A 17,476-nucleotide genomic window follows, 5' to 3' on the forward strand; every position below is an offset into this window, starting at 1 on the left:
AACATCCTAGTTCTATATACAATCTCATGGTGAAGAAAGCAGGATTAAACCCGGGGACAGCTTCTGTTTTTCAAATCCCGCATTCTTCAAACAAATTGCCAGCTTGCTTGAGAATTTTGCAGTTGACTACATGGACTAAACAAAAGGACCATATTAAGTAAAACTAATTTCTTATTGATGTTATTTTATGTCTTATAATTATATTGTAATATTAACCTTTTTTTATTTTTTTTTTTTACTTGCAACTGTGTGATTGTCTGTTGCTGCCTGCCGGTAGTTCTCATCCTAGAAAAACAATACAGATTTTATAGCACTGCAAATACCCATGTCAAGAGCACCTGTCAGTTGGGTTTTGTCCAGTCTGACAGATCCTTGTTATCAGGTGAAGCGCCAGGCAGTTTAGATACAGAGCACAGCTTGGTAAATAAATAAACACACACACTTCTATTAGTCAGTTTTCTATCACTCAACATCTGGCAAGTGTCCACTCATGAAATAATTTATTATTTCAGTGAAATAAAGTAATTCATGTGCACATCAATCACTGTCAACCTCCCACCAACACACATATAACTTAAAATGATCATGGCATCCTCACACTGCAATATCCTTGACTGTCATAGTGCTACCAGATACAATCACAGTAGATAGTAACGTTGACATTTCTATAATGGCCAAGGCCCAGTGTGAAGTGGGCTTCTGCCTCCTGCTTAAATTTTGCAGCTGTTATCTGAACTACACAAAAACAAAGATTATATGTTTGCTGGACATTAAAGCTTCAGTATTTTACTCTAAATTGAAAAAAGGTATCATCAAATCAAAGTTTTCAAATTACAATTATTAAATAGTAAATGCAGTACAGAATTGTAGCAATCAGTACTGTCTAAAGAAAGAGAAGGTTGCTGTTATAAATGGCTCAAGCGTGTAATGATGGCAGTGGCACAGAGGGTCTGTTTGCTAACATTTTGTCTGCCTTTGCAGCGCTTGCAGTGTCAGCAAGGGGAAGCAACTAATCTCCTGGTAATTTGTGTATCTTGACAGCATTATCAGACAGAGGAGGAGAGAAAAGTCACCAGGATTAATCAATCTTTATTTTTATCAATCTTTATTTTATATAGCGCCTTTCATAGTAGACCACCATCACAAAATGCTTTACCAGATGCAGTAACAACAAGAAATAATACTTTAAATACAGAGAAATGCATAATGCATGATATACAGTAAAAAAAATGCATAATACATTAAATACAGTGGAAAGTGCATAATACATGATAGTAGCAAAATACATGAAATAGTAGCAGCAACACAGCAGCTAATAGCAGATATCAGACTTAAAGAGCATGGAAAGCAAGGGAGAACAGGTGGGTCTTGAGAGTTGATTTAAAGCGAGTGACGATGGGAGCATCACGCACCAAAGCTAGGAGAGAGTTCCAAAGAGTCGGAGCCATGAAGCTAAACGAGCGTTCTCCAAGTGTAGTGCATTTTGGTTGCGGATAACAAGCAGACCAGAGTCGGAGGACCTCAGCTTGCGGGCAGGGACATAGCAGGTCAGCAGGTTGAGGAGGTACTCAGGACCTGTGTGATGAAGGGCATTTTAGGTGAGCAGGAGAGTTTTGAAAATAATCCTGAACGTTACAGGTAGCCAGTGCAGCTGGGCAAGACAGGGGGTGATGTGATCACGTTTTTTACGTCTGGTAAGGATCCTGGCAGCGGCATTCTGAACTAGCTGCAGTTGGTTTATGGTGTGTGCCGGGAGACCACCGTATAAAGAGTTGCAGTAGTCGAGAGGAGACAAATGCATGACAAAGTATCTACGTATCCGAGAGGAAAAGGCAGGGACGGACTCTGGAGATGTTTTGAAGATGGTAGAAGGAAGACTACGGAGGAGATGTGGGCATCAAAGGAGAGGTTGCGTCAAGAAGTACACCAAGGCTTCGTGCTGTGGGGGAAGGCAGCAGCAGACAGTTTTCGAGGTTCAGGGCAGCTATATTTAGATTCTCAAGTTCAGATTTGCTAGTGTTCAGCTGAAGAAAATTGGCAGACATGTCTTAAATGCAAGCCGAGAGCCTGACCATGGCAGAGGGGCTACCAGGGTCGACTTTTAAGTAGAGCTGGGTGTCGTCAGCATAGGAATGAAACATGAGGCTGTGTTGGCGGATGAGGTGAACCAAGGGAAACATGTAGATATTGAAGAGAAGGGGCCCAAGAACAGATCCTTGGGGGACACCACAAGTGACTGGGTTTGCAACACCACTGTGTCCAGCATAGAAAACAGACTGCATGCATCCGGATAGGTAAGAGGACATCCAAGAGAGACAGGTTCCAGAGATTCCAGCATACTGCGGTCAAAAAGAATGCCATGATCTATTAGGTCAAGGAGGACAAGCACAGAGGGAGCACCAGCATCAGCATTGAGTAGGAGGTCATTCACAATCCAGAGCAGAGCAGCTTCAGTACTGTTTCAGCGTTTGCCGGAAACCAGACTGTAGAGATTCAAGCAGATTGTTGTCTGTGAGATGTTTCATCAGCTGACAGGCTACAGCCCTTTCCAGAGTTTTTGAGAGAAAAGGGAGATTGGAGATGGAACGGAAATTAGATAAGTCAGCCGGGTCGAGGGAGGGTTTTTTGAGTACCGGCGTAACTCGGGCAAGCTTAAGGGCAGCAGGAACTGAGCCAGAGTCCAGGGACAGGTTGAGAGTGTGCATAATGGAGGGAGCAAGATCAGAAACACAGAGACTCCATTTGTGATATAGTCGGGCTGCCAATGTTTTCAGTGAAGAAATGCTCCCAGACATTTACAGCAGAAGTGACAGTGCTCTTCCTTATATAAAATTATATCGACCCAAGTCGATATGAAAGAAACACATGTTTTAGCGAACGTGTATTTTCATTTTAAAACATGATATCTGGTACTACTCTTGCTTAAAGAAATCTCTGTTTGCAAGCCATAGTTTAGACTGTCCTGCACTTCCTAGGTAATTTCATCTCAAGGGTGAAATTGTCCCCATCGCTGGCTTCTTTCCTGTCAATAACCAATCAAATGCTTCTGCTATTGACTGACGATTATTTTGTTAGCTACAATTACTGTGAAAACTGTGAATGGGTGCTACAATTAGAGACAGAGAAATGCCAAGGAGCACAGTTGACAAATGAAATGGAAAGTGACTTAGGACCAGTACCCATGATAAGATTCATAGGAGAATAATGGAAGTCTGTGAAGTTGGACAATAGGGGAAATGTTTGCAGTGTAGACACTGCATTTGGCAGGTACAGAACCACAGGTCATGAAGCTGATATCAACCTAAACATGGTTTTGCAATTGACCAGATTGTGAAAAGGATTTACAGAGCATACTGTAGGCCGTGCCCTTTTGTAGAGAACGTTATAATTGAAAATATCTACACTCATAAAAAGATAGTTTTGTAATAAAAAGTTTATTTCAATAGGCTGTTAAGTCTGTCGTCATTACATAAAACATGCTAACATCGGGGGAATCTTAATCGAGAACCGAGCAGCAGTGTTGAGTAGTGGTTAGGGCTCCGGACTCTTGACCGGAGGGTCGTGGGTTCAATCCCAGGTGGGGGACACTGCTGCTGTACCCTTGAACAAGGTTCTTTACCTAGATTGCTCCAGTAAAAACCCAACTGTATAAATGGGTAATTGTATGTAAAAATAATGTGATATCTTGTAACAACTGTAAGTCGTCCTGGATAAGGGTGTCTGCTAAGAAATAATTAATAATAAGAACTCAGGAAGAAAAAAAAGTACAGACTTGTAAGGGTTGTACCAATATGTTCCTCCCTTTTTATTACTGTTAATTCCCAATAATAATCACATTATTTTGTTTGCAGTCAATTCTGCATAGCTGCCTAGTACCCCTAGGCTACAGATTGTTCATTGTGTATAAATCTACCATTGCTGTCTAAAGGGGAAACCTGAGCTGCTTAACAACCCTGAATGCCTCCTAAATCACAAAACGAACTATTGACAGAACCTGGCAGTGTGAACAAAATAGGAACAAACAGAATCTGCTGACAGAAGGGAGTGTGAAGCAGTCTACAGGGAGGATTTCACAACTACAAACCACATAGCATGCTTAGCTATGTGGTTTCTGTGTATATGGACATCTCTTAGAAAACACTGGCAGATACAGAAAAAAACAAGTAAACAGGCAAACAGACAAAAAAACAATAAAAAAACAGCACCTTGTAACTAAGGATGAAAGGCCATTATAGGCAGTCAAGCCAACACTGATTCGACATGACAAATCTGCAAGGTGTTCTGGAGGGAAACATGACCATTCCTCAATCCTGACCATCTTTAATTCCTTAAAGAAAGCTTACTTGGGCTGGCAGCCTTTATAAAAGTCCCCCACAGTAAATGTGTGCAGTACTTTCCAAACTTTTATAAGGGAATCAGCAGAGTTGTCACTTTTGAGATTTTTCTACAATTAACTCTCTATCAAAATCTATCACACCTGCTGTCTTGCAATAGTGAGATGCTGCAGCATGTACAGTATGTATTACAGAATACATGGCAGGGATCCAATTACTGACAAATAAACAACACCAGGGACAACAAGTGTGTGATACATGCTACAGGTGTTTCTAATGTATTTTGTCCCCAGTAGACAACACTGTGTAAAACTTGCAGTTGGACATGCATTGGGACAGGGGTCCAATAGACTAATCCCCACCCATTGACATGTATTGTATTATGTTTAGCTCGTTGACAAAGATATTACTCACTTGTCCTCGTTAATCTTGGACTTGCTGTCCAATACCAAGTAAACAGAGGCAAAGCTGCCGCTTCCCAGCTTCCTCTGAACAGTGTATCTCCCAGCAACACTTGCCCCGGGGCTAAACAGTGAAGTGAGGTGGGGTTCAGGGTTCAGGAGAGACTCCATGGCTCAGAAGGGGGAGAGGTTCCTCCTCTCCTCCTATATATCAGAGAGAAAAACAGAAAGACTGACTACTGTGTGCAAGGGCTTATTAGGCAGTAAAATGAGACTTGTCTCCAGACAATACTCTTTGTAACTAGGAAACAGAGGAGATATACACATACTGTATTCTAAGGGGCAAAAAACAATGATCTATCTTTTCAATATGCTGTTGGTTATGCTGTTTTTACCCAGCTTTTTTCATTGTCATTCAGTAAACAAAATTATTACTATTATTATTATTATTATTATTATTATTATTATTATTATTATTATTATTATTATTATTATTATTTTAAAATAATTGTACAGAAACACAGTAAAATAACAATGCATATCTGGTAAACTTAGAAATAAGCTCCTGTAGATAGACTGATTGTCACACAGTAGAAATGAGTGGCATAACGTCTTCCAAATAATCTTAAAGCCACGAGCGTAACTGATTTAATAATCAACTGCACCATGTTTAATTAGAAATAATGAATACAAAACAGTAAATGTACATATAAGATATAACATATATAATAAACAAATATAACAGCCCTTTTGCTGTATTCCAGTCTTGCCCCACTAACCTGCTGCAAGGTGAACACCTTCTACCTGTAAAATAACAATACCTTCTGAGAAACTAGTGCTGCGCGCCTGCGTGTAATCTTTGCTAACAAACCCCAGAGACAGAGAGAAAGAGAGAGAGGTGCAGGAGAGCGTACAGGCCAGCACATGTGCAGGTACAGCAGGTACTGCGTAAAGCATAAGTAGCCACAGAGAAGCTGGAGGACATTTGAATTAATATAAGTAGTTTGTCTTTCAACTTTGCCAAGTTGTAAATTTGCAGGCTGTCTGTGGGAGGTTTCCAAAACATTGTGTGTATTTTAGTTTACAAACCCTAAGATGTTGTGTTAGTATATCTTAAAAAAAAAAAAAAAAAAAAAAAAAACGTGATACATTTGGCAACGACACTCCTGCATGCCATAGAATGTGTTTGGAAGAGGTTGCCTTGACAACTCAGGTCCTGTCGTCCACAACACTGCTCTTAATGACTAATTTCGGTACAAAATAATAAAAATGTGCATTACACAATGTGGGCATATTCTTACACCTGACCAAAACATTTTACATACTAATAATAAAAGACCAGTATTTATCTGATTACAAGGTTCGCAGATTTAGGTAAGCAATACAGTGCATGAAAAGATGCAGTTTTTTTAGTTCGTTTTTTAGGTTAGCCTTTATTGATTAAACTTGTGTCATATATTTGTGTAATGCTAATATCGGAGGTAAATGACACAGTGATTAAGTTAAAGGAAGAATGGAAACTTCGAACCAGTGCGGGCAGACTTATTACGCCGTGGCTTTACCTCAGACAGAGAAATTAAAAAAAAAAAAATGTTGTCCCTGTCTTTTTAAATTAGGCCCCATGAGAAGCAACGTTAATTAGTTGGGGTCGTCAGCTGACCCAAGGGCTCATCTGCAGTAGGTGATCTATTTAAACTCGTAGAGTTGCAATGAGTAGAGTTTGTCTTTATCATGAAAAATCACATGTTTGTGTATGTCTGTTTGTCTTGGTATGTTTAGTGCAGCTTATATTTTAATAACAATAACCATAATTGGTAACCAACAAACATCATGTTTAACATCCATAATTTAACGTTATCGCTGGAGAACGACGGCGCCACTGTGAATGTAAGCAACTCTACATATGAAACTAGCGAACTCTCCAACCGGGCTGCCAAAATCTGCATTATATCCGTGCTCGGGACATTGATCATTTTGGGTAACCTGGCCGTCATCTTGGTGATCGCTTCCTCGGTAGCTGGCTGGTCTAAAAATACCCGGTACTTTTTGATTTCCCTTACTGGTGCGGACGCAGCCTTGGCACTCATCGTAATGCCATTAAACCTCTACGGAAGCCTGGTTAGGGAATACAAAGACGAGCCAGACTCGTACTGCCATGTGGTGGCATTTTTCAACTCGTCGATTTTCGCCTCTTGTATCTACTCGCTGGCCACCATAAGCCTGGAGAGATACATCTCTGTGTTCTACCCACTGAAGTACCCCATCGTGTTGACGAAAAACAGGATCCGAGCTCTGATCGCGGTAGCTTGGTTCTTTCCACCTGTGCTACTGTTGCCGATTTCCATTCCTGGTGGCATCGTGAAAGTGTACTTCTCCAGCGCCTCCTTAGTTTGCAACCCTGATTACTCAAGTAATGTCGCGTATTCCCTCACTCTGACAGCCCTCATTTTTTTCCCCTGCTCAATCATCATGACGTTTGCCAATTTCCGTCTGTGGTTTACAGCCAGGAGACAAAGAAAGAAGTTCAGAAATTACAAGCTGGGGGTCCGCAGCAGCCCGGACTCTGCCTCCAGGGTCCTCGTGCCCGTTATGATTGTTTTCTACACGTGCTGGACCCCATGTATGATCACCATCCTCTACACAGGCAAGTACATGTTCGCTTTTTGTTTGTTTGTTTTTTTCGTTCGTTCTCAAACGGTTAGCACTTAACTACCTAAAGCAATATAAAGTTGTCTAGGCTCTTACCATGGTCTCACAATCATGTTTAGGATGTACCGGTATTTGATTGTAACTGTACTTTATTCCCAAGTTTGTTACTTTTCCCCGTGTGCAAACAGGATACATTTGTAAGCATTTCTAAAGTTAAAAAAAAAAAACTGCTTTGAATTTAAAATTAATCTTACTTGTCCTGCAGTTCATTTCGTATCCGCCAAACATTTTAAGAAACCCCTCCTCGTCATCCTCAGCCACTGTGAAGCTACAAGAAGTTAGCAAACTAAACTGTTCCCAAAGGTTATTGATTAGCGTCTGATGTATGTATAATTTTTTTTGTTTTATTACGGTTGCAATTGAATTAACTTTCAGTGATTGTTAATATGTGGAGTTGGGAATCATTCATTTTACTAGTTATCATATTGTGGAATTGCGTGCCAGCAGTGAAAGGGGGTTTTAAATCCTGTAACCACCCTGGGTAGTTAAAGTCCACTACCCAGGAATCTATCTCAGACGGCTGTTTACTTTGGAGCCTGCTTTCTCAGGGTAAGAGGAAAACTGGCTGGGTATAGTTCGCCTCATTCAGCAACACTTATTGTTCAATTTCCTTGACAGTCAAGGCAGTGGCTTCCCAGACTCTCAGAGGTTAGTGGGTTGCAGTTGGAAGGTCATATTTCAAATAGATAAATTGTCAAAATGTATCAAAGGAAATCAACTTCCGAAGAATAGCATTACACACAATTGGTATCCCAGTCATATTATTATTATTATTATTATTATTGTTGTTATTGTTTTTTTTCTTCCTCGTCAGCAATTTCCCGGCACAGAGTTCCGGAGTGGGTGGAGTTTGTGGCAGTGTGGCTGCCCAGTGCTAATGGCTTTCTCAACTGCATCGTCTACTTCTGGCTGAACCGCAGCTTCCGCAGGAAGTTCCAGCTGCTGGGGCGGAGGCTGTGTCTGCCAGTGTTCCCTGAGGTGGGCATGGGAGTGGGGATCAGGGGCCCAGCTGACATCAGTGCGGTGAGTCAAGCATGGGAGAACAACAATTCCATTCCAGAGCGTTCTTGCAGCATGTCCTCCAGCTGCACCCTGCTGCCCCACCATGCCACAGAGAGCTACCTATAACAGCATGTTGCTTTTTCCCTTCAGCCAGGTACTTGCATTGTTGCACACTGAACAAACAACCAGTCGCTTGGTTGGGTGCATCTGTCAACTCTCCATCATACTTGGAGCAACTTGATTACAGTGATGTTTCCACATGAAACACAATGCAAGTTTCGGGCAACTAGAAACCTATTTGGAACATTTTCTCAACGTGCAAAGTTTAACCAACAAAACATTATTTTCAGCATTATAGTGAAAATTATTATCTACAAATAGTTGCTTCAACAGCTACCAGAAAACAATGCTTTGTGTTTCAGGGTCTTTATGTATTTGACATCTGCCACAATGGGTCTTTTTTAAGGTTAAATATCATGTTTTAGAATATCTTGCATAAATGTTTTGGGAAAAAAAAGCAGTAATGGCCAAAAATGCACAATGAATCCTAAGAATTCATATGGATTAAGTGTTGCCAACATTTGTCCTGCAACATAGTTTATTGGCATTCAATCTTTTCAGTTCAACTATGTTACAGGTTCTTTTCCTTTTTAATTATGTGTTTTTTTACCCTATTATACTAGCCCCTAAATATGGAGCAGGAGTAGTATAAATATAACTAATCCACAACTGAGATGAGAATATTTTTGCATTTGTGGAAAGTAGATCATTTAAACTTAAGAGTTATTGACAGCTGGTGCTGGAATAAGGGGGCATATCATTGGGGATGATTTTGAAGCAGCTCTGCCAACATTTAGAATCCTGCCCAGTCTGCCTTACATTTAAAAAAAAAAAAAAAATTCATTTTAAAAGTCAAAACCTGCCTAGTTCTTTGGGGTTTACACTTAATTGGAGTTAACGGAAACACCATTTTATCTATGAGGTTTGCATGCATTTCTTCATTTGCTCCCCACCTTCCACCCCACCTCAATTTTTGTTTGTTTCATGGGCAATGGAGTCTATTTAAATTGCTATTAAAATATATGGATGTGCAGCATATAATTTAGTCTAATGTAGCCTCCTACCTGGTAATACTGTACAGGAAGCTATGCCAAAAGATGCAACATGCTGTTCTGTACTCGCACTTAAAGCTGCATAAAGCTATCCGTCTTAGTTAATATTATTTTCTGTTTGTTACCGAGTAATTCACATTCATTTCTGTGTTGTTGACACAAGTCACATAATCTGAACTCTTTGTTTTGCACTGGTTAAGTTCTCACTAATATCACAGCAAGTTATTTATTTTTAATGTATAGTTGCAATGTAGTTGGAATGTTTTGTAATATATAATTTATTCTGCCCCACTTTGGGGCGTCCTGGGGCTTACTACGCTATAGATACCTTGGCTGATCACGCCTACATTTCACTTGTCAATGCCAAGCAACTAGAACTGGAGAGAAGCCAAGTCAAAAAGCCCTTAACAAACAGACAAATGAACTATATATATATATTATTGCAGCATATTGCAGCAGTAATTGTGAACATCATAAAATGGTAAGATCACAAAAAAAATTGCCACGGCCTCTAATAAATATCGACCCTTCCTACCGTGAATGCAAGATCCATTTATAACCCATGTAGGGGATCCCAGGCACTTTAAATGGCAGCTACAAGCCATATTTGTTTCCCTTAAGTGCTGTGGACAAGTAAACAGACCTATCGGGACCAGTACTCAGAAATCTGAAGAATATGCTTAACCTTGAAAGTTCATCTACTATCCTCATGTCATATATCATCTGAAGGTTGCAGTATAATAACTGGTTTAAACAATCTGTGCATTTTAATAATTCATTTTGTAAATGCTCATTTAATATACGTAATTAACAAATACTCCATGTCCTGTAATGGTTTAAATACCCTGTTAATGCTGCTTTTGAATGTAAATAATTCTTACCTTGGGATGCTGAAATCCACACAAGGGTATGTGGAATTCATCTTCCCAAACAAAGAAACACTATTCCAGGTAATCTTGGTCTTTTTCATCCAAAAGTGTAAGGGAAAAAAAACTAAACTGAAAAATGCCCACAAAACAAATATACTACCACAGTTCTTTAAGTAAAGGTTTACACATTGGATGGATTGTGGGGAGCAGGTGGGTCAACGTGTGTCTTTAAAATATATGATGCATACAAATGGTTGCTTTAGATATCTGGCAAATCTTTTCCATCTTTTTGCCATTGAAATTGTCTTATTTAAGGACATTTGGTAAATGAAGGAAGAATCATGCATTTACCAATGTAAATCAACTGGTTAGATCATCCCCAGTATCCAGCAAATGCCATTGGTTAGAATGTTGCCATAGTTCTAAATTCTCAGTTTATGAATGTTAGCATAATAGTGTAGATAATACTGAATGTATATCATTTTCTATAGGAAAGTGTTTAACATTTTTGCACTAATCTACAGCCGCAGTCTGTCGGTATGGCAGAGGCGAATTAATTCTGTTGTAGAAAAGGAGAATCGTGTGTCAAACATTTTATCGTAATGGCATAAAATATTAAATAGGTAGTCTGGTATCACAGTGTTATGGGGTAATTAATAATATAGTTAAGAAATTGTCTATTTGTGTTTATTGCATGAAAAACGTATTTACTTAATTTATTAAACAGATTAATAAAGATATTGATTAATTTATTGTGTATCATACCGTATTTGTTAAATGTTTTGTTTTACTGTTATAAAAAAATGAAAAAAAAATGAACAAATTGATTTATAAAATTTTTGTGATTTAAGAAAGTGCTTATTTTTGTTTTGTATTTGCAAAAAAAGTTGAATTGTTAAGACAATAAAGCTTTACGCCTTCATTGTAAATGGTGGTGTGTGTAAATTTTATTATTTTTTTTCATCTAGGTTTCTTCAATATTTGGCTTTTATAGGCTGGTAATGTTAAGCAACTTAAGCCCTTTGTATGACCATGGTATGCAGATTTATTATCCTTGCCAGGGATAAAGTCCCTGTGAACCAGGATGTAGTCGAGCGGTCGTACCTATGTTCGGACATATTGCTTTTCCATATATCTGAAGAAAATGCTTTTCCAATTGTCACGAAATTGGTATTAACATTCTGCCTGTACATCCATCAGCCGGTATGTCGTACTTCCATTTTTGCAAATATCTGGAGAAATATTTCATTCCCCTTTTTTTTTCTATTCTGTACGTACTATTGATATATCACTCGATCATCAACTGTTTTTATTGTGCTGATTTTGAATTTGTTCATGGCAGGGGGATGTGTGTTACTCGCATGCTTGTTTTTCGATTGCTTTAGCGTTGGATTAATTTTGCATTCCTCGGGAGGATCAGAAAGAAGCTGAGTTCTATAACACTTGACCGTGGGGAGGTTATTTCGCTTCTCTGTCCTGTCTCAGAACGGGGGCAATGTGACCGCGCTTTTAAAGTCTAAGAGAACTGCAGACTGCTTTTCTAAACTAGTTATCTTTCTATAAAGTTACTTCCTGCCAAATTAGTTTAAAGAAGAGATGTCATTGGATCCAGATGAGAAGTACATTGTTGGGTTGTGTTTGTTTTTTTTTTTTTTTTAAATTATCAGCCTTCTAGGACTTTGTTGAAATCTATCAGCTTGCAGTACTAAACACTGCTGAGCTGGAGATGTAAATGGCATGTACCCAGATCAGGAATATGAAAGAATCTGTTGTTGACAGGGGAACGTCTGTGCTGATTACGCAGCTTTCTGTTCAGTTATGTTCCCTAGGAAAGGGGCTGACCCTGTTCCCAGTAGCTGTTCTTTAAACTGTGTCACGCAAAAACATTATTTCAATCCCATGTTTGCATTTGAAGATAATGCTGACACAATTGCCATCACTTTATCAACCTGTATTACTGCATTTTTTAGTACTGACAATGCAGAAGACCATGCAATTAACATGTATTAGCTAATTTAATGTAAAAGCCCCCTTCAAATGAATTGATTGTATGCTGGAGCAAACAGACGTTTTCGACTCGCCTCTTCCTTTTTTCACAGAAGAAATAGAGGTTTTTGTTCTTTTCCTGGTCCCATGTTGCCTCGGGGATTTTAATATTAGAAATGTAATTGCCTGTCTCTCTGTTCTCATACCTAAACCTGACTTTCTGTGATTGAAAATTCCCCAACTGCCCTCCTTCATTAAAAAGAAACATGCAAACACACCTAAGTTTTTAATGAGACAAATGCCACTAATTATTTCTCATGAGTACTGATATTTACACCTTAAACAAAAATACATGTTCATTTTGGTTTTCTGTGTAGTCTAAATAAGTTATGTTTTTATTTAATAGGTATTATGTTTGTATATCCTTGTCCATGTAGGACAAGCACTTTACAATGCAAAATAACAGATTTTTAGTAATTGCAGTTGAATAACAACATGGTATTAACTTAATCTGTTAAATAAATAAATATGTAATTTAAAAAAATGTGCCCTAATTGGTTTCTTTCACAAAAACCCATCTCCTTATGCAGAAATATAGTGGTTACTGCAATAGGAGAGTTGCTGGGGCCTCACAGACTGCTGGGAGCTGTCAGCAGGCTGCCATACCTCCAGCAGACCCTGGGAAAGTCTGCTGTTGCTTGGCAACTTAAAAATTGATCAGGCAAGAAATCCTGATGCTTGTTCACTGTGTGCTGATTTTTATCAGGGGGTTTGTTTATGAAAAGAAAAAACATTTTCAGCCTGGAGAAAATAGACACCACAAACTACTGTATAAAACCTGCAAGACCTGATTTATCACATCATAATGTTCGTTGCCTCTGCTGTGCTCATCTGCAGCTATGGCCAAACGTTTTGCAACACCTAGAATTTTAGGATTAAAAAAGCAATATGAACAGAATTTAATCTTGTATTTAACAACATGTAATCAAAGAAACTACAAAATAATATCGCAAAAGTCTACCGGAAGCCATAATAGTAGTACAGTATTTCATGTTGGATTAAAAAAATGTCACATTTTTCAATTTGTCACTTTTTTGTTAAGTATATGGAAAACTACAAAGTGATATGTAATTAGAGGGGCTTGCGAAGCAAGAGTCCCTACTTTAAATCTTCGACATACTACTTCTTCTTCTTCTTATTATTATTATTTGGCACGCTACTCCTCTTACACCGTTTAAGCTAGAAACACTGTTCAAACTTTAAAACGTGTAGACCGGTCTGGAATAGTGTGCATGTATACGACTTTTTGATATATTTTATACTTTTTAAACTATTAAGCTTTTTGTCCTTTTTTTGTCTATCTTCATTCACTTTAATGGGACTTTTTTCAACATTCTAAAGCTCCCCATTGTTTAAAAACTCCCAGACTTCCAACATTCTATTTACTGTAAAGGATGTAACTTTTGACACAAATCAGCTGCTTTGACCACTTTCCCAACAAGTAAGACAAAAAGTTATGGGACATGGAATCTTCCTCTACTTCTCTGCTATTCAAATCTGAAATCAAAACATAAATAACTTTTACCAATCAAGAGGTACAGCTGTTTTAGTAACCGCATCAACTAAAGTTTCTCTAACTTTTTGTAAACAACTGAAATTTTGACCACTTTCCCAACAAGCTAGACAAAAAGTTAGATGGTATGACATCTTCCTCTACTTCTCTGCCATTCAAATATGATATCAATAACAGAAATAACTTTTACCAATCAAGAGGTACACCTGTTTTAGTAACCGCACCAACTCAATTTTCTCTAACTTTTTATAAACAACTGCCATTTTGACCACTTTCCCAACAAGTTAGACAACTACTTAGAGCAAATGAAATCTTCCTCTACTTCTCAGCTATTCAAGTATGAAATCAAAACAGGAATGGCGTCTACCAATCAAGAGGTACAGCTGTTTTAGTAACCGCATCAACTTCTTTCAGTAGGCTACTTCCCACTGTTGAATTAACTGTCATAGAACTTTGAGAAATTTCAAATTCTAGCACATTCTAAGCATGAGACAATTAGTAAACAATGTGACTTTTGACACAAATCAGCTACTTTGACCACATTCCCAATAAAGCAAGCTCCACAACTTTACTTATAAAGTTACCATCTAGTTCAATATGTTAACATAACATTATCAAGCATGTTTCATTTGACTTTATGAAGCATAATTTGTTAATTCTATAGGGTGGCCATAGCTGTACACTCACGATTTCTCTTTAGTGGCTTCCAGGTTATAGTAACCCATAGAAACGGAATACCTGTTCACCTCTGTCATTGGCAGAACCTTGAAATGATACTGTACATCATCTCATTTTATTATTTCTGGAAAACTTGTATGCTGTTTTTGATGTGAATTGCTTTTGGCAATTTATACTTTCTGCAATTATACTCGCACAAAATTTCATCACGAGAATTATTAAAATTGTATCTGATTTTTTTTCCCTCACACTTTCTACATTGATATTTCCCAATTGACTGCTTTGAGAGACAGCAATGGTCGAAGCTGTATGAGATACAAATGTTTTGTTTGGTGGGAGATCTGCAGATACATGACTATTAAATAAAGACCAGATAAAGAGAACAAATCTAGTTTATTGCAAACTAAACTGTATATATACAGGGGGGGTTGTATGTTGAAAAATTTCAGTCAGAATAATTTTTGTTTTATGCTTCCATGGTATTTACAGTTTTCAGAAATGCATTTTTGCAAAAAAAAAAAAAAATTGAGGAGGGGAACTATAATTTAAATAACTTAGGAGGCTAGAGGCTCTGTGGTCCAGTGGTTAAAGAAAAGGGATTGTAACCAGGAGGTCCCCGGCTCAAATCCCACCTCAGCCACGGACTCATTGTGTGACCCTGAGCAAGTCACTTAACCTCCTTGTGCTCCGTCTTTCGGGTGAGACGTAACTGTAAGTGACTCTGCAGCTGATGCATAGTTCACACACGCAAGTCTCTGTAAGTCGCCTTGGATAAAGGTGTCTGCTAAATAAACAAATAATAATAACTTTAAAAATGACATAATGCACATTTTTTACATCGGGCAAGTGACTCTAAAACCATCTTGTACTGTATAAAAAATATTTAACTGAAATATTTCACCAGGGCACATGCAGTGTAGCAAAGTGACAGTCACCCTGGTGGAAAATACCTTTGAATTCAATTATAATGGAAATAGTTATAATAATTACCCTGAATAAAAAAAACCTCCAAGACCAGACCACAGCATTACCGGCAATGGCAACACAATGATAATATTGTACGATGGACCTGATATGCTAGCTCACCATGGCACCATGGTATTGCACTGGATTACCAGTGTGATGGATTGCTTCATACCACTGGATAACCTTGGCATGTCGAAATATCAAAATTCCACTGTAGTAGCCCTTGTGCTACCATTGCTGAATCATTGCATTGTCTCATTGGCTGTCACTCCATCTGAATAATCTGAATATATAATACTCTTCAAATCCTCCCATCTGCCATATTCAAATTCGGGTAGGACATTCTGTTCTTCATTTTACCCTAGAAACTGACAAGGCCACAACCACACTGAAAATTACGCTACTGCTTGCTTCACCCTTGGGTGAAAATTTACCAAAACACATGATAAAAAACATTGTAAAATATAGGTAAACGTTTCACCTTCATTTGTTGATAAGTTTTATCTTATGACTTTTGATGGAGCATTTTGAAGTTATGACTGGAGTTTGGTAAAACAAATAACTATTTAAAAATTGAGAGCAATGAAATTGAACAATTATTTTATTAAAAAAGGGAAATGTAATTAAACTAAAGCACCTCACTGTTGAGGGTAATACATGGTAGCTCTTGCTGTCTAAATATCAATTTAGCTGCACCTGGGGAATGAATAGGCGTTTAGAGGAAATGTGCTCAGAGATCTTTATAGGGAGCTAGCCCTTCATTCTGATCTGAGCATCTCCTGAACTCAGCCCTGGGCTTTGAATTAACAGTCGTGGCAGGAAGTGTATGTTACTGACCTGCTTGTTTTAGCTCTGGGAGTCTTTCGCATGTGTCTGTGTAAATCTTCCTCAGATTAGCAGTAAGTAGAGTCACACACACCGGTATGCTCAACAAAGTCAAAAGGTTAATCATTTGTTTGGGGCTAGATTTTGACAGAGACAAAGAAGTAGACTTTTTAAAGGAACAATGTTGCTTGAATGCATCTGTCAAAAAATAATCTGGATTAGATGTGACACTTGAAATAGTCTGAGGATAGTCAGAAGAGACATTTGATATTTGTGGTAGTGTTCTAGTCAGCCAGATCACTGAAGATAAAGGTTTGAATGAAGGGATGCTAGGATGAGAAACATAAATTCACACCAATGTTTGGGAGCATGCAGAATTTAACCCCCTTCCCTCCTGCCTCTGGAGTATTCTGCTTTGTGTGTTTTATAAATTGTCTATGAAACAGAAGAATATAAATATAATCACTAAATAACTGTTAAATATACAGCTTCTGCCAATGATGATACCATAGCACTATAACACTGTTATACACACTGTATAATCCTACATACCTCTTTAAAAAAGCATTGAACATCTATAGTTACTCTCAATATAGGTACAGAACTTAATGGGAAAACTAGCACATCACCACAAATATCCCAATTGACAAAAACTGGAAAAAATCATCTTGTTCTTTGTGTTCTTGTCCTACCGGCTCTCCTTGTTGAAGAAGCAAAACATACAGTAGCAAATACTGATCCTCATGCATCTCACTTGTAGGGATTGAGTTGAACTAGGCTGCAGTTTGAACTCTGTGGCACCTATAAGAATTGAACAAATATTTTTGAAAATGTTTAGCTACCATTATGGCCATAGCACGGTATTGCATGGGTAAGCATTGTAAAGCATGGAGAGGTATGGCAAAACAAATTATAAAACATGGCCAAAAGTGGTAAACTATAGTAAATGCATAGTCTTACCATGGGGAAACGTATTGGAGAATAGTAAACTTACTGTGGAAAATGTAAACTTTTATAAGGG

At 38.2% G+C, this 17,476-nt stretch overlaps 2 protein-coding genes across 2 annotated transcripts in view; one reads left to right on the top strand and one right to left on the bottom strand.

Annotated features, from left to right (window-relative positions):
* The window catches only part of LOC117425856 (serine/threonine-protein kinase Nek11-like), a 44,529-nt gene extending 38,772 nt beyond the window's left edge, over nucleotides 1-5,757 (bottom strand). The window contains exons 1-2 of the mRNA XM_034043143.3: nucleotides 5,515-5,757; nucleotides 4,749-4,939 (exon numbers count right to left, since the gene is read on the bottom strand). Of these exons, the coding sequence (XP_033899034.3) occupies nucleotides 4,749-4,906 (158 nt within the window). The 5' untranslated portion in view covers nucleotides 4,907-4,939; nucleotides 5,515-5,757. The remainder of the gene's footprint in view (nucleotides 1-4,748; nucleotides 4,940-5,514) is intronic.
* A 629-nt stretch (nucleotides 5,758-6,386) lies between these two features.
* zgc:162592 (uncharacterized protein LOC561993 homolog) lies at nucleotides 6,387-11,356 on the top strand. The gene is made up of 2 exons (XM_034043144.3): nucleotides 6,387-7,379; nucleotides 8,259-11,356. Exons 1-2 carry the CDS (start codon nucleotides 6,566-6,568, stop codon nucleotides 8,570-8,572), a joined length of 1,128 nt encoding a protein of 375 aa, XP_033899035.1. The 5' UTR covers nucleotides 6,387-6,565; the 3' UTR covers nucleotides 8,573-11,356.
* Nucleotides 11,357-17,476: the final 6,120 nt, after the last annotated feature.

The sequence above is a fragment of the Acipenser ruthenus genome, chromosome 20, assembly GCF_902713425.1.
Source record: "Acipenser ruthenus chromosome 20, fAciRut3.2 maternal haplotype, whole genome shotgun sequence".
NCBI lineage: Eukaryota > Metazoa > Chordata > Actinopteri > Acipenseriformes > Acipenseridae > Acipenser > Acipenser ruthenus.

Excerpts from the sequence above, each read along its gene's own strand:
- zgc:162592 (XM_034043144.3), top strand. The coding sequence starts at position 6,566 with ATGTTTAACATCCATAATTTAACGTTATCGCTGGAGAACGACGGCGCC. Across the intron at positions 7,380-8,258 it reads GATCACCATCCTCTACACAG|CAATTTCCCGGCACAGAGTT; the intron begins GCAAGTACATGT and ends CTTCCTCGTCAG.